At 35.9% G+C, this 25,430-nt stretch overlaps 1 protein-coding gene across 3 annotated transcripts in view; it reads left to right on the top strand.

The window, feature by feature from the left end:
- PHIP (PHIP subunit of CUL4-Ring ligase complex) overlaps window positions 1-25,430 on the top strand; it is a 127,136-nt gene that overhangs the window by 68,964 nt on the left and 32,742 nt on the right. For 2 of the 3 annotated variants that reach the window (XM_081251349.1, XM_081251350.1), the window contains exons 17-24: window positions 601-826; window positions 4,653-4,790; window positions 5,568-5,751; window positions 9,633-9,750; window positions 14,442-14,582; window positions 17,458-17,534; window positions 20,156-20,387; window positions 24,871-24,990. In XM_081251349.1, the coding sequence (XP_081107475.1) occupies window positions 601-826; window positions 4,653-4,790; window positions 5,568-5,751; window positions 9,633-9,750; window positions 14,442-14,582; window positions 17,458-17,534; window positions 20,156-20,387; window positions 24,871-24,990 (1,236 nt within the window). The remainder of the gene's footprint in view (window positions 1-600; window positions 827-4,652; window positions 4,791-5,567; window positions 5,752-9,632; window positions 9,751-14,441; window positions 14,583-17,457; window positions 17,535-20,155; window positions 20,388-24,870; window positions 24,991-25,430) is intronic. The other variant, XM_081251351.1, reaches the window with a different exon arrangement.

Raw genomic sequence — 25,430 nt, forward strand, 5'->3', positions numbered from 1 at the left:
TACCATTTAATTTGAAACTATGTAACTTATTTTTAATGTTTTTTAAATTTTTTTTATGAATGCAGTCTCTATTCCAGGGAAACTTTAAAGCAGCTACTTTTTTTTTCTTAATATCTTTATTGGAGTATAATTGCTTTACAATGGTGTGTTAGTTTCTGCTTTATAACAAAGTGAATCAGTTATACATATACATATATCCCCATATCTCTTCCCTCTTGCATCTCCCTCCCTCCCACCCTCCCTATCCCACCCCTCTAGGTGGTCACAAAGCACCGAGCTGATCTCCCTCTGCTATGTGGCTGCTTCCCACTAGCTATCTACCTTACGTTTGGTAGTGTATATATGTCCATGCCACTCTCTCACTTTGTCCCAGCTTACCCTTCCCCCTCCCCATATCCTCAAGTCAAAGCAGCTACTTTTCTAATCGTAAAATTTAATGTAGAACATACAAAGATTTATTTACAGTTAATTCAAGAAAATAATATTCTTTTATATTGTTGTTTAATACCATGATTTACATTAAAATGTTTACCTTCCATTAGAAATCTATAATGATAAATTTTTCTTTGTCCATTCTTTTATGGGCCTTTCTTTTTATAGATAGCAGATCAAATGTTCTTTCACAGTGATTATCGGCCCCTTATCCGTGATGCCAACAATTTTGTATTAGATGAACAGACTCAGCAAGCACCTCATCTAATGCCGCCGCCTTTTTTGGTCGATGTCGATGGTAACCCTCATCCATCAAGATATCAGAGATTAGTTCCTGGTCGTGAAAATTGCAGGGAGGAGCAACTCATCCCTCAGATGGGGGTAACTTCCTCAGGTATATGCTCATTTTAATTCCATGCTAAATTTTCCTTTTCCTATTGAAACTTATAAAATTGATAATTGGGTAGAACTTTGTTTTTAATTGTTTTGAACAGATGAGAAGTAAAATGATTTTTATACTTCTTTAAAGTTCTTTGAATAATGCTTAAGTATTGCAAGACAGTTAAGAAGCATTGGAGGTTTAAAGCAATTTTCGTCTATATCTATTTATAACCTTCTGAGGACTAATAGGGTAAGTCTATATTTGGTATGAGATGAGTCAGTTCATTTATTTATTCATTCAGTAACATACATTGTGAATCTCCTGTCGCTGACACTTGCTAAGCTGTGGTATTCAGCAGTGAAGTAAACAAATGCAGTTCTTGCTCTCGTGGAGTGAGTTAGATTAGTAAACAGTTATAAACAAATACATAGTTAAAAATTATGAATAATTATTAAAGCAAATAATAGTATGATGTGAGAGAGAGAATAAGACTAGATAGCCTAGGGGACTTCCCTGGTGGTCCAGTGGCTAAGACTCTGCGCTCCCAATGCAGGGGGCCTGGGTTCAATCCCTGGTCAGGGAACTATATCCCACATGCCACAACTAAGAGTTCGCATGTGGCAACTGAAAGCTCCTGCATGCGACAAACGAAGATCCCATCCCGCATGCTGCAACTAAGACCTGGCACAGCCAGATAAATAAATGAATATTAAAAATAAATCAATAAAAGACTAGATAGCCTGTTCACGTTAACAGTTGTTTTAAGAAGTGATCAAAGTTTAAGAAAAGTTAAGATAGGAATGAAAAGTGTTGCTGTTTTGGAGGGTGAAAGTTGAATTAGTTGAAGAATCAAATGGGAGTTGAAATGGAGACAAGGTCTACAGGCTTCTTCCCTGCTTTTGGCAAGAAGAACAGCACTAATTTATTAAGTGAAAATAACTGGAAGGACTGTAAAGAAAGTTAAACCAGTTTTGCAATTATGAATCTTTGTTATATTTTAGACTAGAAAAATGTTTATAAAACTAGTTTAGGTTCTCGTCTAGCATAAATGGACAAAACTTCTAAGTAGATATGAAGGGCATATATGGGATGTAATGTATAATGAGTTAACTTTTAAATAATGAATTTAGAATCTGTAAGCAGCACAGAAAAATCAATCATCTCTTATTTTCTTAAAGGATTGGGCATGTGAAATTATAATAAAGACTCTAGAGTATGTGAAACTAAAATGTTTCAGTACGTGGACACAGCATGAACTCAATCTAAGAAAAGGCAGGATTTGAGAAATCTAGGCAGGCATTAGAGATTAGAGAATTCACAGTTGTTAGAGAAGTCTTGGTCATAGGACTGAAATTAAGATAAATGTCTTCATTCCCTTAGTGGGGAACTGGCAAGAATCAGGTCTTTCCCAGGCTTCAGTCAGGTACCTAGGCTGGGATTTCAGGCACAGGGAAATAAGAAAATGACTCATTTATTAAAATATCAGTGCTACTTAATTATCGTGATTATTCTTCCCTTCATTTAACAGTTTTTAAAGGGCTTTCATAAATAACACTCATTTAATCCTTTTATCTGTGGTATCCCAATTCTAAAAATTGAGAAAATGAAAATTTAACAACATTATGTCTTGTTCAAGTTAAAGTACACGGAATCGTAGGGACTCAAATCCAGCTCTGACTCCCAGTCCATTGTTCTTTCTTCCATGCCAAGCTGCCCTTAGAGTAACAAGTGGACTTGATTTTGAAAATGAAATAGACACCAGTTATAGTATTGGGCTACAAGAGAACCCAGAGCAATAATTATGGCTTCAGAGTGAGTCACAGAATTTTTAAGTGTTCTAGTAGCTCACAGAATTCAGGGTAAATATCATTTCCTTCATTATTTTAGACTTGCCAGGTACAAAAATAGAACAAAAGAAAAATACTTTTTGAAAAAAACTTTAGCATCATTTCTAATTATGTTTCTATTTGCAAATCTAGATCTGTAGTAAAATTTATTTGGGGAAATAGAGTTAGGTAAACATACATGTTGGATATTGTAATAAGTTGCTTTGAGTGCAGTTTTGTTATATCTACACTCAACAATACACTTTAAATGTTTTCTCAGTTTTAAACTTGAGCTATGTCAGATTCAAACATGAGATGTTTTCTCACCAGTATACCAGGAAAGAGGCATCCATAGGCATTTTAATTTTTACCTCTGTTCACTTTTACCACTTTCTAGCTTTGTGACCTCGGTCAAGTTATTTTATCTCACTGAATTTTAGTTTTCTCTTATAAAATGAAATAACCTTATGTGCTTAATACATGTAATTTCCTCTTTTCTTATACCTTCATACTACTACTACTTCATTTCAGAATATACTTTGTATCTTACTAACCCACTCTAAAAGTCTGATCTCATCAAGTCCTTGCTTACATTCCCACACACCCGATATTAATTGCTGTTTTCTCTCCTTGTGGCAATGCCTTTCATATATCTCATAACATACATTTTCTTATTTGTTCAGCAGGATTGAGCATCTTTATATGCCTAGCATTGTTCTAGATTTAGAATTAGAATATTAAGATGGATAAGAAAATTCATGCTTTTGAAGAACTAAGTAGTGGGCTTCCTTTCTATATTGGGCTGAGTACTAAGGTATGTACACAGTCAGTCCTCCGTATTCCTGGATTCAGCATCTGTGGAGTCAACCAACCCCGTATAGAAGATATTCAGGAAGAAAACTCCAGAAAGTTCCAAAAAGCTGAACTTGAATTTGCTACTTGCAGGGAACTATTTACATAGCATTTACATTGTATTAGGTGTTTCAGGGGTAGTCTGGAAAGATTTCACATAGGAAATATGGAGATGCCATTTCTCTTGGTGCTTGAAGGATGTTAGCATTTATCACATTTGTACTTGAAGTGGTCAAAAGCTCCAAAGCATAAAGGTGTATATCCTATTACGAGAGTAAGAGTCAGGTAGTCTCATATCACTGGTGTGGGTGAGAATTGATGTTGGAAAAGCAGGATGGGTTAAAATACATCAAGTTCCTCCCTACTTCAGAGCTTTTGTACCAGCTCTTACCTTCTGTCCAGAGTGTATTCTAGCTCTTCACATGGGTGACTATTTCTTCTTTTTCTTCAAGTCTCACTCAAATGCTTCCTTTTCAAAGTGGGCTTCTTTGACTTTTCTGACTCACCATAGGTAGTTCCCATTTCTCTCCTTCCCCATTTTCTCTATCTCATCACCTTCTTTATGTTGACAACATTTTTTCCCAATCTTCATTTGTGTATGGGTTTATCATTCAATTTCCCCATTAGAATGTTAGCTCCCTGATGGTCAGGGACCGTGATGTATCTTGTTCACCACTGGATCCTCAGTTTCTTGGCGTAGTTCCTAATACATAATGGGCACTCAAGAATTTGTTGAATGAAGCAGTAAAGCTTTTTGAGAAAGTGGGTAATCAGATTGGCCTTTTTTAAAAGAAGATCTAAGATGAAATCCTTCTTTTGCCACTTACTAGATATATGACTTTGAATAATTATTTTGATTTTCTTATCTATAAAGGAGAGTTAATAATACCTACGGGATTGTGGTATTGTAATGATCATATGAGTACCTGAATCATGGTAAACACTAAGTAAAAGTTATGTCATCATCATCATCCTTATTTTTAATGAAGATTGAAGGGGGCATGTTTCCTTTTTTTTTTTCTCTCTCTCTCTCCTATCATTCACAGTTGCTCATTTTAGGTCTTTTACTCAAGCAAAATTTATGTTTAATTCTGGACTCAAAGTGAGGTTGATAAGTAATATGGTTTGAAATATCCTTAGCATTTTTGTGGTTCACATAGGACTGAACCAAGTTTTAAGTCAGCAAGCAAACCAGGAGATCAGCCCACTGGACAGTATGATTCAAAGACTACAACAGGAGCAAGACCTGAGACGTTCTGGTGAAGCAGGTATCAGTAATACCAGCCGTTTAAGTAGAGGTAAGCAGTGATTCTTAAGTGAAATATTTAAAAAATTGAAGCAGTCTAAACCTACAGCAGTAGAGAAGCGATTAAACAAATATGGTAAATCCATTACGTGAAATATTAGGCTGCCAAAATGATCATGTTTTTGAAGAATATTTAATGACCTAAAAAATATTCTTAATATAAGGTTTCAAACTATGGACAATGAGTTTTTTAATGTATATATTCTTCCAAATTTCCTATAATAAACATGAATAATTTAGAAAAATATTAAAAATAAATTTATTCAATAATTTATGGAATACATTCAAAGCCACATTCTCGAACATCTCACCATCCTTATTGTTGTATATTATTAAACTTTAGAGAAAATTTAAAGCAAATTTATGAACCATAAATGTCCTTGGGTTTGTGTCTGTTTTTGCTTCTTGTATAGTTTTCCCAAAAAATACACAGTGGGCAATTTGTTTTTAAGTAATATTAGGTTTTACATCTTTGGAGCTTAACAGTCCATAGTCATGATTCATTAACTTATCTAGTCAACTGAATAACCATGTTCTGTTTTCATTAAGCTTTTGCTTGTGGTTTAGCTCCTAATTTGGTGATGTGATTATTTGCCACACACTATGAAGTTTCACGTGGAAGATAGTATGGATTTTTCCCCCCTGGTGTGGGTGTGGGTGTGTGTGTGTGTGTGTGTGTGTGTGTGTGTGTGTGTGTGTGTGTTTCCTGTTAGAAGCTAATGGAGAAGTGTCTCTAAATAGAACTTACTGTATTAATTTTTTAACTTAGGCTCTACAAGTTCTACCTCAGAGGTTCATTCACCACCTAATGTAGGACTAAGGCGTAGTGGTCAAATCGAAGGTGTACGGCAAATGCATAGTAATGCACCAAGAAGTGAAATAGCCACAGAGCGGGATCTTGTAGCTTGGAGTCGAAGGGTGGTAGTACCTGAGTTATCAGCTGGTGTAGCCAGGTAAGGAAGGGGAATTATGAATCGTTATGTACCATAGTTGTTTGTATTCATTTTGAATTACAGTCTTCAGAGCACCTTTTTAGCTCTAATTTGTTTTAATTTTTTTTTTTGACAGTACATAGTGTTTTATTCAATTGGGTCTTGATACCTAAGTGTGACTCTTTTTTTTTTGGAGTATAATTGCTTTACAGTGGTGTGTTAATTTGTTTTAAATTTATCTGCAGAGCTAATGTTTTAAACTATCCATGACTCTGGAGAAAAGTTAAATTTCAGTATATGTCCCTTTCTAGGATGATTCATATAAATGATATGGGGGGAGTGTTAAGGTGAATGGGGGGGGAATTTAAACTTGGCTTGAACAAATATGAGATTTTACTGAGTAGCATATTTAAATCTTAGTTTGTCTTGTTTAACTGTATCTTAAAACACATTCATAGTTTGTTGTAATTTAGTTTTTTGTGGATTTTACTAATCATTCACACCACATCATTCAGAGGCATAGTGAAAATACATTATATTATTTATTGGTAATAGATTATATAAATATTTTTAAATCTTTTTTATACTTAAAAGTATACATATGTAAATTTAAAAGTATTGATTTTATGTAATCCTATTCTCAAGGTCATTGCTATGAGGGACGTTTATATCCAATTCCTTTTGATTCTTTATTAATGAAATACTCATGAATGAGGTCCATATGAGCCCCAACTAATACTGACTATATATTATAATACTGTACTATAACAAAAAATATAGGAAGGTCAAATTTGATTTTAGGATTTCCTAGTTCTTAAAAGATAAGAGTAATTATATAATTAAAAATATTTGTAATCTGAATGTTTATATATATTATGCTTTTTTGATTGGACCACACCCAAATTTGTGTTAGGTTTTAGGATTATACACCTAAAGCTTGAATTTGAACCATAACTTTATCTGATGACAAATATACCCAGATGTTCTTTAGCTGTGTTCCTGTTTACTTTTTAATTCTATTGTTAAGGTTTGAAGAAGGTGCAATAAATAATATCCATCATTTTAAAAATAGTTCTGAAGGAGTAAAAAATAACACAAAAGAGTAAGACAGGAAATGAGCATATTTTATTATTCATACGACTGTGAAGAACATGACTTTTATCTGCCTGAATGAGTGCTTCCTAATACTGAACCCCAGCGAAAGGTACCACTGGGCCACGGTATTTCTCCCCATGTGAGGCAGCTGGTTTGCTTCTTTAAAGTGCAGAGAAGAATGTATACATGGCAAACAGGGCATAGAACTGGGCCATGCTAAGCTGGATTTTCCTTCTAGAGCATCCTAATTAATTAGTTCACTCCTCCTCCCCTAGAGAAGAATGAGTAAGGAGGTGAAAAGAGTCCAGGAGTGGGTTGCTCGTTGGTGGTGGAGGTCCCTGCCCACGGAACAGTGGGGAAGATTTGTTTCTCTCCAGATATTCGTCACCTTTTTATCTCTTTTTCTTTGAGCTTGACCATTGAGCGTATGGTCCAGCGAGGCTGTGGCCATTACTTCAAAGGGTATTCGGCCTTCCTGGAGCTTTGCATTAAAATTAAATCCAATCCCATAACCAACAAAGGATTAATATCTATTATATATAAAGAACTCTCAAAACTCAGCAGTAAACAAAGCAATCCAATTAGAAAATTGGGCAAAAGCTATGAACAGACATTTCGTCAAAGAGTATATAGAGATGGCAAATAAGCACATGAAAAGATATTCAACATCATTAGCCATTAGTGAAATGCAAATGAAAACTTCAGTAAAATAATCTGTACCTATCAGAATGGCTGAAATACAGTGACAGCACCACATGCTGGGAAGGGTGTGGAGAAACTGGGTCCCTCACGCATTGCTGGTGGGAATGTAAAATGGTGCAGCCACTCCGGAAAACAGTTGGGCATTGTTTTTAAAACCTAACATAAGACTATCTCATGATCCATTGATTGCACTGTTTGGGGATTTATCCCAAAGAAATTAAACTTATTTTCACACAAAAACCTGTACACAAATGTATAACAGCTTTATTCGTAATAGCCAAAACCTAGAAACAACCCAGATGTCCTTCAGTGGGTGTATGATTAAACAAACTATGGTATATCCACACCACAGAATAAGACTGCATTAAACAGGAACAACCTGTTGATACACAACTTGATTGAATCTTCAGGGAATTACGGTGAGCAACCAGTCTCAAAGGTTATGTATTAATCCATTTATGGACTACTCCTGAAATGACAAAAGTATAGAGATGGAGAACAGATTAGTGGTTGCTAGACATTGTGAAGAGGAAGGGCTGAGGAGGAAGAGAAGAAGGTGGATATGGTCATTAAATGGGCACCGCAAGGGATCTTTGTGGTAATGGAAATGTTCTTTCTGTATCTTCACTGGGGCAATGGATACACAAACGTACACATGTGATAAACTTGGAGAGAACTAAATACACACACAAACACACACACATGAGTGGAAGTGAAACTGGGGAGTTCTGAGTATCAGTGGGTAGTATCAATATCCAGATCCAGGTTATGATGTTGTACTATAGTTTTGCAAGATATTACCATTGGGGGAAGCTAGGTAAAGGATACAAGGAACCTCTTTGTATTATTTCTTAGAACTGTATGTGAACCTACAGTTATCTCAATAAAAAAGTTTAATTAAAAAAAACAAATTAAGAACAAACGAAATTAAATCCAAGGGCATTCTTTTCACAAGATTCAAGTTCAACCAAACATAAAATAGATAGCTAGTGGGAAGCAGCCGCATAGCACAGGGAGATCAGCTCAGTGCTTTGTGACCACCTAGAGGGGTGGGATAGGGAGGGTGGGAGGGAGGAAGACGCAAGAGGGAAGAGATATGGGAACATGTATATGTATATGTATGTATATACATACATATGTATATGTATATGTATAACTGATTCACTTTGTTATAAAGCAGAAACTAACACACCATTGTAAAGCAATTATACTCCAATAAAGATGTAAAAAAAAAAAAGATTCAAGTTCACTCATTTCCATTGAGAATCATGACCAGCCACATTAGAGATTCTGCAATTAAGCATAAAATGACAACATTGATATACCCAAGTAACAAAATATCAACATTATAGAGCTCTTCCAGGTTCGAATATTAACTCCCTTCCAACTCTGATATCTCCAGGGAAAAATTAAAGTTCAAAAATTAAATACCCTTCCAGTTCAAAAACTTTAAAGTTTTAAGGAATTAAAATTTTTTTTAAGAATTCTCTTGTCCTTGTGAGTTCAGGTTCCATGAAATTAAAGTTCACAGTTAATGTTCCTCAAAACTTCCGTTGCTCAAATTCAGCTTGGTACCTGGATAGAGTTGAAGTTTTTTCAGTGGCTGAAGCCTGACCTGCCTTTCACTGGAGAGAATGTAGTTCTTTCAGGGCTTCGGGAGTTAATGTTAGTTCTACCTCAAGGGTCTGTTGTGCCTTTATTATTATTTTTTTTAATTCCAGCTATCTGTATGGCACATAAGGTTATCACAGCATAAGCCCAACACTGACATAATTTTTGAAGAATAAATAAATTCTGTTTTTAATCCTTGGAGCAGTTACCTTAGGAGTAACCGTGTTCCCAGATCCTAAAACTTTATTTGCCAAAGACTATAGTAGAGACGGTAGTATCTAGTTCAAGTGGACGGAGTCTGTCTTTCCAGTCATTTAGTGCTCAATGTCCAGAGCTCCCAATCTATGAAATTAAACTCAGAAATCTTTATCACATGCCTCATCTGAAAAGAAGGCATCAGGAGTAACATCCCCTCTCTGATACCTAACATTCCCTTTGGGGAGAAATCAGTTATAAACATTACAGATAATGTGTGGCTTTTAATTCTCTTTCAGTAGGCAAGAAGAATGGAGAACTGCAAAGGGAGAAGAAGAGATAAAGACATACAGATCAGAAGAGAAAAGAAAACACTTCACAGTTCCAAAAGAGAATAAAGTGCCCACTGTCTCAAAGGTAAATAGTAATTACTTTGATGTTTAATATTTGCTTCATAAGTACAGTGACCATTTTGAAATTAAAGGCCTTTTTGTAAGTAAACATGTTAATATTGTAGACAGGATGTTTAACTAATGAAATAAAGTTAACATAGCTAATTCTTGATTATCTTTGGATTATCTTTAAATCTTTAATATTACATTTCCTACTTTTTAGCATACGTTTTCCCCAAATGCCAATTGTAATATGCCTGTTAAGTCTAATAAATTACACCTTAAGCCTAAGCAAGATCTTTTGTTTAGTTCTGCCATTGGTGGCACACTGTAAAACTGTTCTGGTTTTGTTTTTTGTCCTACACGGTTTTTGTTTTTTTTTTTTTACTGTTTTGCACCTATTTGTTATTGCAGGAAATTAAGTCAGCTCTGCTGCTATAAATAATAGTTCTCATTTTCTCCATTAAGATAGGTAAATTGTCCCTACTAGTTTGCCCTGTTGGTTTTTCTGTCATCCTACTCTGGAAAAACTTTTCAGTCCAGTGGATTTCAACTGTTACGCCCTAATCTGGGAGAGATATATACTTAACCTTCTTGAGTGTCAAGGGTTGACTGGTCTCTAGACCCAGCTTTGTGCTCCTTCCTCTTACTTGAGTTCCTCAGACCTTCTAAAGTAGTTTCCTTTATTACAGCTCCCTTTTCTGTTTTGTGACTCTTCGAAGGACTCAAGTAGTCCTTTGCTATTATTTTATGTTTTCCTTTACTAAGGGTATCATACCTTGGCATCAGTAAGACCCTACACTGCTACAGTTTCTGTTGTTATAATCAGAAATAATCTTTTCTTTTTTAGGTTTTTGTTGTTGTTGTTGTTGGTTGTTTTTTTCATGGTGGCTGGAAAGCATACCCTTTTTTTTGGTATCCTTTGCTCTGAATCCAAGGATGTGGGGACATAATTCATATAATGATTGTGAGCTTGTATTGCTACCACTTTTATGGATGGAATATGGTAATATCTGTAAAAATTAAAAGGATGTGCTTATCTTTTAATCCAGTAGTGGTACTTTGAAGACTATTTTTTTAGAAAGAAAAGAATTGATGTGAATGTATATATGTGTGTGTGCATGCAGATATTTATAGTGTCTCTGGTGGCAAAAACTGGAATAACTTTAGTGTTTATTGGTGGACAAAAGCTAGGATGTCATGACATATATATACCCATGGAATACTCTACAGCTTTTTAAAGAAATGAGTTAGAGCTCACTCCATTGCCTTGGAGAAACATTCATGATGTATTTGTTAAGTGAAAAAAAGCAAGTGGGACAGTAGTGTTTATAACACTACTGTATTGCAGTATTATAGGTCTTGAGGTACACAGCCCCATCCCCCCACACACATACAGAATCTTTTTTATGAGACAGGGCAAGACCTAGATTTTTTCTTTTTCTCTGCCTTCCCAAGTGCCACCCAATACACTTGGGAAACCAGAGCCAAACATATTCAGATACTCAACACAGCATATTATTCTGAGAGAGATAAGAGAGGATATTGGAAACATGATGTAGCAGCAAGCTGTTTTGGAGAGGGTTCTGTTGGAGAGATTGGGATGAAACGTCTTTGAAATGGAGAACTCGATGGATGTGTTGAATAGAGGAATACAAAACACTGAAAAATAAGTTAACAAGCTGGAATGTCAAGTTGAAGAACTCTTCAGAATGCATCAACAAGGGATAAAATGATGGAGAGAATGAGGGAAATGTGAAAAACATGTATGTGTATGTTTATGTAATGTGTATGTTGTATATACACATATATACACAGAGATTAGAAGTACGTAGTAAAAAAAAAAAAGTTTTATTTGGTAAGAGTCTTCAAACAAGAAATAATATACAGAGGGAGAAAAGAGTTGGAAAAATGATCCAGAATTTCCTAGAATTAATCTCTAGCTGAGCAAATGCATAGTGTGCCAACTAGAATAAGGAAAAAAATAATACAAAATTAAAAAATTTAAAACCTCAACTAAGCACATTATAGTGAGATTTGAAAATATCTAAAACAGAGAGTATTCTGAAAGTTTCTGGAGAGAGAAGGGAACCACATGAACTTGAACTTGACTAATACTAGACTTTTTGTTTGTTGTTAACAAAATGGATTCCACTGAGCGCCCTACAGCTAGAAGAGTTAAGAGGAAATTAAAGAATCAACACCCACAGGAAAATTGTCTGCAACCCCAACACAGTAGTGTTTATGCTGATTTCTTACTGGAATGGTCACAGCATGCTGGGGCCAAGTGCTAACATGCCTTGGTTCAAGGGATGGAAAGTCACCTGTAAAGATGGCAGTGCCAGTGGAACCATGCGGCTTAAAGCTCTGAATGGTATCCTGCCACCGACTTGTCTAATGGACAAGCCCTTGGTGCCTGCCCCTCCAGGTAGTATTGGTACTGTCCCTGTGGGCCAGTGCAGACTGGGGTTCTCAAATCTGGCATGTGATCACCTTTGCTCCAGTCATCATTACAACTGAAGTTTAAAAAAAAAAAACAGTCTGTTGAAGTGCACGTGAAGCCTTGGGTGAAGCTCTTCTGAGGCAATGTAGACCTCAGTGTCAAGAACGTGTCTGTCAGAGCTGCTAGCCATAGTAGCTTTGTGGTTCCTGACAGCAAAAATAACCCATGAATGATGGAAGCAGCCGGCTTCACAGCTCAAATGATTATCCTGAGCCATCCAAGCTAAGTCAGTGCTGGCTATGCACCCGTTCTGGATTGTACCACAGCTCAGCTCACACAGCTTGCAAGGTTGCTGACCTGAAGGAGAAGATTGGTCACTGTTCTGGGAAGGGGCTTCTGGAAGATGGCCTCAAATTCTTGAAAGGTGGTGGTGCTGCCTGCCACTGTTGATAGGTTCCTGGCAAGCCCCCTTGTGTATTGAGAGCTCCTCTGACTGTCGCTTTGCTGTTTGTGACATGAGATGAGATAACCAGGAGAGAACGTCCTCCTTCCTGGCTGCAGTGATCCTAAGGGTCCTCACTTCCCTCTTGCCAAGAAAACAAAAAGATCTTTGGAGTCATTGAAAAGATTCTCTCCATCAATCATTCTCTGCATTATCCCTGGATACCAAGTTCACATCTCATAGAATATGGGGAAACTTGGGCTCTCCAAGTATTTCACAATAACTCCTCTATCTTTTCTGCCGTATAGTTATTGTCCCACATCTTGCTTACTTGAAAAAACCCAGTGCCTTGCCGAGTACTGTGATATGATCCAATTTTATGCATATGATGGGGACAGATGTTTCTCTGATGCAAATGGAAATTCAGAATTAGGTATTCCTTTCCTTAAATTAGAGTTGGGATCTTGACTCGGTGTCACCAGATCAGTGGACAAGAAGGCAGCTGGAGCTGGCAAGGTCACCACATCTGCCCAGAAAGTTCAGAAGGCTAAATGAATAGTATCGCCAGTACTGGGCACCCCAGTCTTAACCAGTGGTGGAAGAACTGTCTCAGGACTGTTTGTCTTGATCAGCCATTTAAGCTTAATAGTAAAAGACTGATAACAATGCATCATAAAACCTTGAAGAAACAGAATATTTTGTGGACCGTTTGTTTTTCTGTATGTGGCAGTTTTAACTTACTAGTTTTTAAATCAGTACTTTTTAATGGAAACAACTTGACCAGAAATCTGTCACAGAATTTTGAGATCCATTAAAACAAAGTTAATGAGAAGAGAAAAAAAAAGAAAGTGAGGATATAACTATAGGTTCAAAGGACTGAGGATATAACTAATAGGTTCAAACTTATTTTCTGTCCACACTTTAAAGATAGTGCTCCTTTTTCTTATTGTATGATTTATTGCATGATATGTTGTATGTATAAGTCTGATGTCAGTCTCTTTTTTCAAAGGCAATTTTTAGTATTTTCCTTCTTTTTTTTTTATATTCACAAGTTGGTTTTTTTTTTTCAGGTGTAAATTCTTCTGTTTGTTGAGTTTTTTCCATCTCTGTAACCATGTTGGACTATCAGTTATTTTGATCAGTCTTAGTTGTTTTCTCATCTGCTGCAGAAGACTTTTTTCTCACATTTGCCTGCAGCAGAAGAGAGAGCTAGTCACCTGGTATCCAAGTCTCATAGTGATTGGTTAGCTTTGTGATCACCATTTTGTTTTCTAGTTTGCCTCTGCCTTATTATATATGCCTCACAGTCTGTGGTCCTCTTTCTTATATCTGTTCTATAGGTTTGGCGTAGGTACAGGAGAGTTCAGTGGTAGGCTTAGTCTGTTATTATGAATCCTCATCAGAAAAAAAAGTTTTTATAACCTATCAATCAGCAAGTGAATTTCAACATATCATAAACCTGTGTTTTAGCTTAATGTTAAGATATTTGAGCTGGTACTATAGTCTACTTATGGGATATCTTAAATATGAATGGGTTTTTTATCATTAAAAAATACAACTTTTAGGGCTTCCCTGGTGGCGCAGTGGTTGAGAGTCCGCCTGCTGATGCAGGGGACGCGGGTTCGTGCCCCGGTCCGGGAAGATCCCACATGCCGCAGAGCGGCTGGGCCCGTGAGCCTGTACATCCGGAGCCTGTGCTCCGCAACGGGAGAGGCCACAACAGTGAGGCCCGCGTACTGCAAAAAAAAAAAAAAAAAAAAAAAATACAACTTTTAAAGTAAAAGGCGTTCTTTAAGCATACTCTAAATAAATTTAATTTACTTTTTTCCAGAATCATACTCATGAACATTTTCTGGATCTTGGAGAATCCAAAAAGCAGCAAGCAAACCAACACAATTATCGTACGAGATCTGCATTGGAAGAGACTCCCAGACCTTCAGAAGAGATAGAAAATAGCACTAGTTCTTCAGATGTGAGAGCTCAGCACATTCATAGATTTCTGTTTCCATTTTTGCTTGTTTTTTTTAATGTAACTTTTATTATTTGCATTCATTGTTATATTTATAGATGTAGCTCAAACATGGTTTGTCTAGGTCTTAAAATGATAGTGATAGTTGAAGGACCGTAGTGTGTATTCTGGGCATGGAACAGATGTTCATAACCTCAAGTCCACAAAACAAATGCATGTGAATTAATTATTCCCATTTTGAGGGCTCTGAAGTTCAAAGATGTTTAGATTACACATTTACCTAACTATTAAATGGTAGATCAGGGATTAAACCCACATTCCTTTCACTCCAAAGCCAAGTTTTTGAAATGGTACCATGAAGCTCTAGTCTGTAACTATAACTGATCAATAGACATTTGACAATTTTGGTTAGTTTGTAATCTCTGTACCAATTTATAGCTTTCTCAATGTAAATTTTAAAAATATTCCTTATGTATAATTATTTCCATAAATATCATTGTCCCTACTAAATTATGTATTCTTTCAGCAAAGGGAATCCATTTGCAGTCACAAATCAGTCTTATTTAGCAATTACAATGGTCTTCCTTCCCCTGTCCCACTCTCCCTATTACCCCTTCACTCACAGTTAAGTCAGAGACTCTGTGATCTGAGATGTTGACAGCTACACATTTTTGAAGTCATGTTACGTTCTGCAGTGTTAGACGTGTGGGGATTCTCCACATATATTCTCTATGGACAGGGCAATATTAGCACAAACCGAGAGTATTCTAACCATAATTTAAAAGTTAGTCTCCAGTGTTTTCAGGTCCTTGTATGGCCAGAACAAAATGATACGTTCAATCTGGCAAAAAAGATAAAATATACTCATTATATAAACTTGACACATTAACAATTTAGATATGCCACAGAATGTAAAATATATGTGCGATTTATTTGCATTATAAAATATTTATTTTTGAAAGATTTATAGTATTACTCTTAAATATTAAGTTTCTATAAAATTTAAAAAATATTAATTCAGCTCAAAATGTATTTCCAGGTACGTCTGTTACGTAAGAAAATTCTACCAGGAATTCTTTGATTTGTCTTCAAAACTAATTTGTTTATGCCTTAAATTTGTAGAGGAGAATAATAAGAAAAGAATATCACCTTTGGCACAATATATTAGTTAAAAATGAAAGAATCCGGGCTTCCCTGGTGGCGCAGTGGTTGAGAGTCTGCCTGCCGATACAGGGGACACGGGTTCGTGCCCCAGTCTGGGAAGATCCCACATGCCACGGAGCGGCTTGGCCCGTGAGCCATGGCCGCTGAGCCTGTGCATCCGGAGCCTGTGCTCGGCAACAGGAGAGGCCACAACAGTGAGAGGCCCACGTACCGCAAAAAAAAAAAAAAAAAGAATCTTGGGTTTTTGGTTCAAATAATTTGTACTTCCATATAGTACCTTTTTACTTTGTATTTAGAATGTAGAATTATGTTTCTGTTCTCCCCCTTTAAAGAAGTAATATACTAAGAGTGGGAATAATCAGATCACTTGTTTAGATTTTTTTTCAGTTATATTGAGCAAAGGTTAAATTTGCTAAATAAAATTTACTCTGGATTTTGATCTTTTCATATTTGCCTAGTTTTCAAAGCCCTGTGGAATAGTTATGTAATACATTCTTCATTTTTTTTTTTTTTTTTTTTTTTTTTTTTGCTTTACGCGGGCCTCTCACTGTTGTGGCCTCTCCCATTGCGGAGCACAGGCTCTGGACGCACAGGCTCAGCGGCCATGGCTCACGGGCCCAGCTGCTCCGCAGCATGTGGGATCTTCCCAGACCGGGGCACGAACCCGTGTCCCCTGCATCGGCAGGCGGACTCTCAACCACTGCGCCACCAGGGAAGCCCTATTCTTCATTTTTAAGCCATCAAAACAGGAAAAATTTTCTCCCCAAGATACAACATTTAATTAGAAAAAAAAATACATTTCATTATCCTGTGAAAAATGATCTGGATGTGCCCAGCAGTTAATGACACTGTCTAAGCTTTGAAGTAAAATGACAGGAATTCAGAATAGGCTTTGCTGCTTATTAATTGTTCTGCCTTGGGTAAATTTCTTAGCCTGTTTAAGCTTTAGTTTCTTTTATTTACATGACTGATTCTTATCACCAGCACTGTTTGTCTAGATCAAATGGGATGATATATACAAAGTGCTTAGAACAGTTTCTGATGTATACTGAAAGCTTAATTAATGTGAGCTGGTATTTTTATTGGAGCAAGATTTTGTGACCAAAAAAAAAAAAAAAAAAACAATTATTATAAAGAAAATGGCTTCACAGGTAGTAGTATCCTGTGTTAACCAGTGAATATTTACTAAAGAGAAATCAGAGTGTTTGGGTAGTTTTTAATCCTCTCCATTTGTATAAAATAATACCTGAGTTGGAATATCCTCTTTTTATATGATAAAGCTATTTTAATAATAATAATAATAATAAAAACATAAAAGTTCCTAAATTTAAGTTTCTCAATGCATCTATAGAAAAAGAAAACTTAAATTTAAAAAAAGTCCCAAGAAGTAAAGTTGATATCAAATATTAATTTGGTATCACCCAGTCTAGAAGATGTGTTATGAGGCTTTTTAAAAAAATGTTAATCCACCCAAGAGATCGCTCTGAATCCAGTATTAATAAGTATTTTGTCTTTGGATACACTAAATATTTGGATACATTCAATAATTTTTGTATAAAAATATGAGACCTGTGTTTTACAACTAACTTAAATCAGGTTTTAATATACATATCCTAATATGATTCATACTATTAGATATCACTGATATTTTCTGTAATCATAGAATGTTATTCTGTAAAGCTATACAATAAAATATGTATTAACTATCTCTTAGGAAGGTGAAGTTGTTGCTGTCAGTGGTGGAACGTCTGAAGAGGAAGAGAGAGCATGGCATAGTGATGGCAGTTCTAGGTAATTTAATGAATTTTTATTCTTCCAAATGTAATGTAAATTCTTTAGAAAGCTGCCTTGATTCTTAATGTTAAATTCTTTTCTATCAGAAACATATTTCAGAGTCCCTTTGGGTTTAAAATTGATCTTTCTTCAGAGTTTTTTTGTAGTTGTCCAAAATTTAGATTTCCTTTGACATGTTTTCTCTAGTAGAAAAAAATTTTTGGATATTGTAACTGGATCTACAAAACGATGCTTTTAACTTTTTCTTAGTTGATATTTTATCTTCTGAATGCTGTTATATTTGTAATAGTGAACCACAAGCTAGCTTCATTACTGGCTTTGAGAAGTATTTATGCATTAAATTATGAAAGTAATGCGATTTTGTAGAAGTAACTGTCTTTTTTAATGGAATTTGTTGAATGCTAATAATATTTTCTTCCAGCAATGAGAATAAACTTTCCCTTTTTCCTGTTGTTCCCACCCCATTTGATCACGTAAGCGAGGATTCCTTCAGCTCCTTCTACTTACTGGTGATTCACATTGTTACAGGGCTTAATGGCCTTGGCTGACCTTGTGAGGTCTCAGTAGCAAGAAGTAGAGCCTTTGGGAATGGTAGTTATGTTTAGCCCCTGATACTTATTCCCTGGCAGCACTAGCTCTTAAAATTGCCAAAGAAACCAAGAGGCTGTATTTAAGAATTCTTCACCTCTTTTTGTCATGGACTTTCCTATTTCCACAGTAGTTGCTCCCAGTAATGATATGCAAGTGTTCATTGTTATGTCTGGTGGTTTTCTGTATTTGAAACAAGACAGTAGAAGAAAAACTCACTTTCTTTTGGCTCAGCAGTGGAAATAGAGTATAGGCATATATTGGTGATATCTCAGGTTTGACTCCAGACCACCACAATGAAGAGAATATTGCAGTAAAGCAAGTCACACGAATTTTTGTTTTCCCAGTGCATATAAAAGTTATGTTTACTCTATACTGTAGTCTGTTAGGTGTGCAGTGGCATTACGTCTAAAAAAAATAATTAAACTTTAAAACAGCATGAATCTGAAAATAATACTATTGGGAAAGTGGCACCGATAGACTTGTTCAGTGCAGAGTTGCCACAAACCTTCAATTTGTAAAAAAACACAGTGTCTATGAAGCACAGTAAAAACAAGGTATGCCTGTATCTCAAACCATGAAACAACATAGAGGTTCTTGTTTTGAAAAAGCCATGTTGGCTTCAGCAGTTGGGGAAATGGTTGTAAAGTCCATAGACCTCTGGGGTTTGTAGTCCATGCTGGTGGCAGCAGATGTTCTGTAAGAGCTGAGCGCTCCAGAGAGTAACAACAGTGAGTATTTGGCGAGTGCCATTTACAGTGACCATGGCTGGGGTTAGAGTAAATAAATGCTCCGAAGTTGAGGATAGCCTAGGTGGCTATTTGCCCTGAAGATGTGTTCCCACATATCCAGAGTAGTGTCAGAAAATATTTTTTATTTAAGTTCTTCAAAATCATTTTAAGCTTTAAAAGGAAGTCATGAAATCATACTAGAAAACACCTTAAGTATTTGATTCGTATCTGTGATGATTATTCTTAGGGAGATAATGGGTAAATTGCCTATAAAGGACACTCGGACCAGAGGGACAAGGTAGTAGAAGAAACCTGCAGAAAAATATGCCTTCAGTGTTATCAGCAATGTGTTTAGAGGAGTGAGGATATACATCAGTAAATCTGGACAACCTGATTATTGATTTTAACACAGGATAATTTAGATTCCATTAAGGTAATTATATTTATAAAGCTATAAAATCAAGTAATGAAATATTCTCCTGTGCTAAAATTAAAACAGAAGATAACATAAATGGATTCTTTATTTTGCAGCATCAGTTTAGTAAAACTTAGGTCTGTTGAAGGTAAACTGAAAAGAAAGCTTGAGTTTCCAGTGAGATACAGCCAATGGCAAACACGATTGGTAGTGATACATAAAATATTAGGCCTGTAAAATATCAGGCCTGTATTTTTCTGAACCTTACTTTGCTTTGAAGCATAAGATACACCTAGGGTGTACACTGGAGATGCCGTGCAAAGTTGGCAGGCACACTCTTCCCGCTGGGTAGGAGGACTTCTGGCCCTGCCGATTCAGTATCTAGCTACCATGAAGGCACCAGGGCTCTACCATGGGCGTTCCCGTGTCAAGGGGCCCACCTCCCCTCAAAAAGGAATCCCTATGCTTCTTCCTCAGTGACAGTACCTCCTGTGCTATCTCGGGCTATCTTTCTGTTGTTGCTAGAACTGAGCAAAGTGACGCTGTGCTCCTCATTTTTTTATACTCCACAATATTTTGAACACATGCAGCACTCAGAAATCTGTATGTTTGCTAAAATCATAGAAGGTACTTAAATTCATTGTTTAACTAGGACTACAACCTTATTTATCTTAAAAATTTTTGGAGGTACTTAAGTAAATTAAGCCTACAGACTTTTAAGAAACTATTTAGAAGATGAGTTGAAAGTTAGGAAATATTTTTAGTTCATTTAATATGTACTGTTCTGTCATTACTTTTTATGATGATCTTTCTTTACATTTTCGTACAACAAAGTCTTAAAGTGTATCTTATCTGTATTTTTTAAATCTCTTCTTTCCTTCTAGTGACTACTCCAGTGATTATTCTGACTGGACAGCAGATGCAGGAATTAATCTGCAGCCACCAAAGAAAATTCCTAAGCATAAAACCAAGAAAGCAGAAAGCAGTTCAGATGAAGAAGAAGAATCTGAAAAACAGAAGCAAAAACAGATTAAAAAGGAAAGAAAGAAAGTAAATGAAGAAAAAGATGGACCAGTATCACCAAAGAAAAAGAAGCCCAAAGAAAGAAAACAAAAGGTTGATCTATATATATATATGTTTTCTATAAAAACAAAGCATGCATTTTAAAAGTGCAGCTGATGAACATAAACATTTTTCATGTGTACCAGCAAGTAATAGAAAAAACTCAGAAGTACGCAGTAGTAAAATAAAATATGTTAAGATCTCTTTAGTTTCCTCAAGTTTTTAAATGTTTAGCATGTGAGACTATTTACTTGTAGAATTACCATATTGTAAATATTGAGCATTTAATCGTATAACATGAGCAGATATTTTTCTTGAGACTCCAGTGGGATTTGTTTATTTATGTAAAAAAAATAATGCTACAAAACACACAGTTTATTAGTCTTTTAATTGCCTTTACTTTTCAACCATCCTTACTGTTACTGCTGAAAATACTGTTGTGGTAACAAGCCTTCATTAATTTACAAAGCATGTGAGCCATCACTAGTCCTTAGGTCGGTAGTACTGGTTTGATTACTCCGTCTTTAGTCTGTGGATACTTTGAGACAGATCAGAGAAAGCAAGAGATGAATGTTATGTGAATAAGATCTGTTAGCTGTTACGGAGTCGGAATTCTTTAAAAACAAGAACTGTTTAAATTTTGCTCTAAAGTAAATGAAATGCAAGGGACACGTTTTGTATTCCCCAGAAGATTATAAGTTCGAGGCACATTTGGTTAAACAAATGGAAGATTTTTTTAAAACCTCTGCCATTTTTGGAATCAAATAGAAGTTGTTATCTGTAGAATTAAATACTAGGGAGATGGTAGGGTCTCTATCTTTAGAGAGCTTTGAAAAATTTTAGGACTACTTCTGTCTTAAGTGTTTATTTTTTCTGCATCCATTGAGCGCTTGCTTGTTTCAGCTTTATAATTATGGATTACTTTAATCTGCATTCCTCAGCCTACTATCCTTTTTGTCACCTCCTTTGCCTTTGTCTAGGGGATATTTACCAAAGAGAATACCACACATTAGCCACAATATTTCTCTTCTTCCTTGTCAGTGATGATAAATGTAGGCTGACCCATTATTTTACATAGTAGACAGATAAAACCGATTTAGCCATGTATCTGGCTAATGAGGTAAACTTTTTTTTCATCTCAAGACAGTTTTGATGAACTTTTGAGGTTTGCAGTGTTACCTCACATAATTCTTTTGTCCCAGGAGTGCAGTTTACTTCACCTGGTCCCCTTTTATTTGATGTTTATCCATAAGCTAATACCTCAGGCTCTTTCACACATGCTACATTTGGATCCACTGTTACTGTTCGGCATATTTTCATTTCACTGTTTTGCTTAAAGTATTACCCCAGGGTCTGTCTGCCACTAAATTTATGTGGGACAGATTTTAAATAGCATAAGGTTAGGATGTTACAGGCTACTCCCTGTAATTTGGTTTTTGTTCACATGGTTTGTTATTAGCCTATCGGTGAATCTAACAGTAGATAGAACTGTTCTTATTCCTTAGTCATCTTATCTCAAGTAAACACAATATTTCCCTTCTTATGCATAGAGTTGTAGAGCTGAAAAGTAACTGAGACATCATTAATTAGTTGATACTGCGTCTATGAAAAAAATGAAAATATTTTCCATATGATTGTTCGAATTAAGCAAAAAAAAAAGAAAAAAAAAACCCAGTTAGGCAAATACAGAAAATGCTTATTAAAAAATAGAATTCTCGAGAGATACAGTAAAGTTATCTCAGATATTATCTGACATATATCCCTTATTCTGTTAGGAGCTCTGGAAATCAGAGCGATGAATTTTTATCTAGTGCCTGCAGTTTATAAAGCAATACAGTGGATAAAAAGAAGTGTAAGATGTAGTACTTGCTCCAGAAACAATGTGTGACTAGCAAGTTGTTTGAATCTCGCCCCTCCCAAAAAATAGAATAAATATCCCATGATAAAATATGTTTGATTGGCAAAGTAATTTTATGGATAATAACTCAGAAACCAAATGGGGCCATTTTATCTTAGAGTTTCACATAAGCTTTCCAGAAGAAATAAGATTTTCGGTGGGCCTAGAAGAATATCCATGGATAGAAAGGAAATAAATCAGTTACCTGTATCTCCAAAATTAAAGAAATCGCAATTCATGAGGCTGGAAATTTAGAGACATGTCAATGCATTTTATCCCCTAAGTGGTTGTAAGTACTAACTGACAGAAATCTACTATAACCAAAACTTCTAGGTTCCCCAAGAATTGTTGAGGAATTGTCATAATGTTTATCATAATGATTCTTGTCTATGCCATAGTCTTACAGTTATAAATATGATTACTTCTATTTAATATCCAACTTACCTGGCTTCAGGTAAGAGTTGTTAGCTATCCTAATCGACATTCTGGGAAGAAATGCTTGCCTTAGTGTATTAATAGTTCATATTGAGGCTGGAATAAGTAATTTTTAGACTTTTCCTACCTTTTTTCCTTTTTACTAAGTCAAAGGAAACCTTTTTTCAAACACTTTAACTGAACACCTCATCATATGTAAGACTGATACGATCTGTGGATCTTACTCTGTGATGTGCTCAGTGCATAACAGTAGTGGCTACTCAGTAACTACGTGTAGATAAAATAACTGTTCACATGTCATGTGGCTTAACATCTTAAGTCTAACACAGAGCAAAATTTATTTTCTAAGCTTTCCCCTCTAACGTGCTGCACTTCAGCCTTCCTCATCTCAGCAGTGACAACTCCAGTTGTTTACACCAAAACCCTGTAATTCTTTTTCTCTCATTCCACATTCAGTCCATCAGGGAATTATTATCATGGCTCTGTCTTCTAAATACATTCAGCACTTGACTGTTTTCACCACTTTTGCTATCATGCTAGTGTCAGCTACTGTGAACTCTCACTTGTATTACTGCAGTACCCTTCCATCTCACTTCCTGCTTCTACCCTCATCCCCCTAGGCTCTGTTTTCTAAAGCAGGGATCAACAAACTTTTTCTGTAGAGGGCCAGCTACTCCACCATTGTAGCCTAAAAGCAGCCCTAGACAATACATAAACGAATGGGTATGGCTTTGTTCCAATAAAATTTGATTTATAAAAGAAGATAGTGGGCTGGACTTGGACCATGAACCATAATTTGCAGATGCCTGCTCTGATGCATCCAGAGTGATCCTTTTAAAATATGTCAGATCCTATCACTCTTCTGCCTAAAATTCTCCAGTGGATCCATCTCACGAATAGTAAATGCCAAAGTCTTTTACTCCTCCCTTACTCTCCAGGGAGAGTTCTCCTGATGTGCTTAACTGAGAAAAACAAAGGTGGTTAATAGGAAGAAGAGTTAATAGGAAAATGAGTATTAAGTAGCAACCATAGCATACCTGCTGCAGATGGTGTTCTCGACACCCATTGTGACCTTTTTTCTTTTCATGAACTTTCATTAACTCACAGTGATAACTACCTTATAACCAACTTCTCTTTTTTTTTAACAAACGCAAGAGAATAAAATTTAGAAATCTTAGTTTACAAACACTGAACCAAAACATTTTTAATCAGCTGCATGAAGTTTCTGTCTCTACTTACATACATTTGGTTTCAGCTCTTAGAAAGTCCATTTTTCCAGAGTCTAAGGTAACAATATCCAGACTATGATGGCCACCTGTAGGTGACCAGAAAATTTTAACTTTTTCTCAAAGGCCTATTCACAAAAGTAAGAGACCTGGCTTGACAGCATTCTGTTTGAAAAAAAAAAAAAAATCTGAAAAAAAAATTTTTTTTAGAAGCTTGTGTGTGAAATGGCTACTTTAAAAGGAGTAAAGGAATGTTCTTGGGCTATGTGGAAGTATAATGCCCAGCCCATGGAAACAGTTAGCCTTCTGTATTTTGGCACTGCTCACTCCATATGAGAATATCTTACTTAGTTCTTACTAACACGCTTATGACTAGGATTTTTTTAAATAAAATCTCGAATATGCTTCGGTCTGTTACATGGAGTGTTTATGAAACTGATAGAATTTTGAGAGGAAAGAAAGGAGACAGAGCTTATACTTTGGTGTTTTGGGGAATATCTTGTCACCTAGTTTTGTTTTGAATATTGTCTGTAGAGCTTTGGTTTATCTAGTTCTTTTTTTATGGAGTGATTTGGAGAAATCGAATATGACTGTACTGCCACTGCTGCCATCTTCCCAGAGTAAGGTTTTTAATGCTTAATATACCTTTTTGTACAAAGATCCCTTCCCCTTTTTTTTTTTTTTTTGCGGTACGCGGGCCTCTCACTGTTGTGGCCTCTCCCGTTGCGGAGCACAGGCTCCGGACGCGCAGGCTCAGTGGCCATGGATCACGGGCCCAGTGGCTCCACTGCATGTGGGATCTTCCCGGACCGGGGCACGAACCCGTGTCCCCTGCATCGGCAGGCAGACTCTCAACCACTGCGCCACCAGGGAAGCCCCCCCCTTTTATTTTTTAAACTACCTTCGTAGTTATTTTAAAGGGCAGATTGATAGATTAATGCTTTCATGATAATATTACTTTACATTGTTTTACACTTAGAGATTGGCTGTGGGAGAACTAACGGAAAACGGTTTGACGTTAGAAGAATGGTTACCTTCAACATGGATTACAGATACTCTCCCCCGAAGATGTCCATTTGTGCCACAAATGGGTGATGAGGTATTTTTTAACTTTTAAAAAATATCCTTTGTTTCATTCAAGTAACTTTAAATACTTTTTATAGCTCTTGAAACAGAACTCTAGAAAATTGCAGCAGTTTTATAAAGTATCTCATTTTACATATTTGTAGCTGTATATGGAAAAAGGAAAATTAGGAGGAAGGCTTTACTGATAATCTTTTTTGAGGCTACTGTAAAAATTGCAATAGCAAATTAAATATTGTTAGAGAACAGAGGTTTCGTTGACATTTTAAAAACTAATACATATTTTTTAATAAGAGGATTTTATGGCCAGTTTTCTTTTTCCTAAATTAAAATATATTTATATGGTAAAGGAAATACAAAATTCAGCCTTTTATTTTTATATAATTTTATTTCATATATGTATTTTATTTAAATAACTATAATATTCATAATATGTTTCTTAGATCTTAAAAAAAT

Source organism: Mesoplodon bidens (assembly GCF_964165515.1).
Source record: "Mesoplodon bidens genome assembly, chromosome: 12".
In the NCBI taxonomy this organism is placed as follows: Eukaryota; Metazoa; Chordata; class Mammalia; order Artiodactyla; family Ziphiidae; genus Mesoplodon; species Mesoplodon bidens.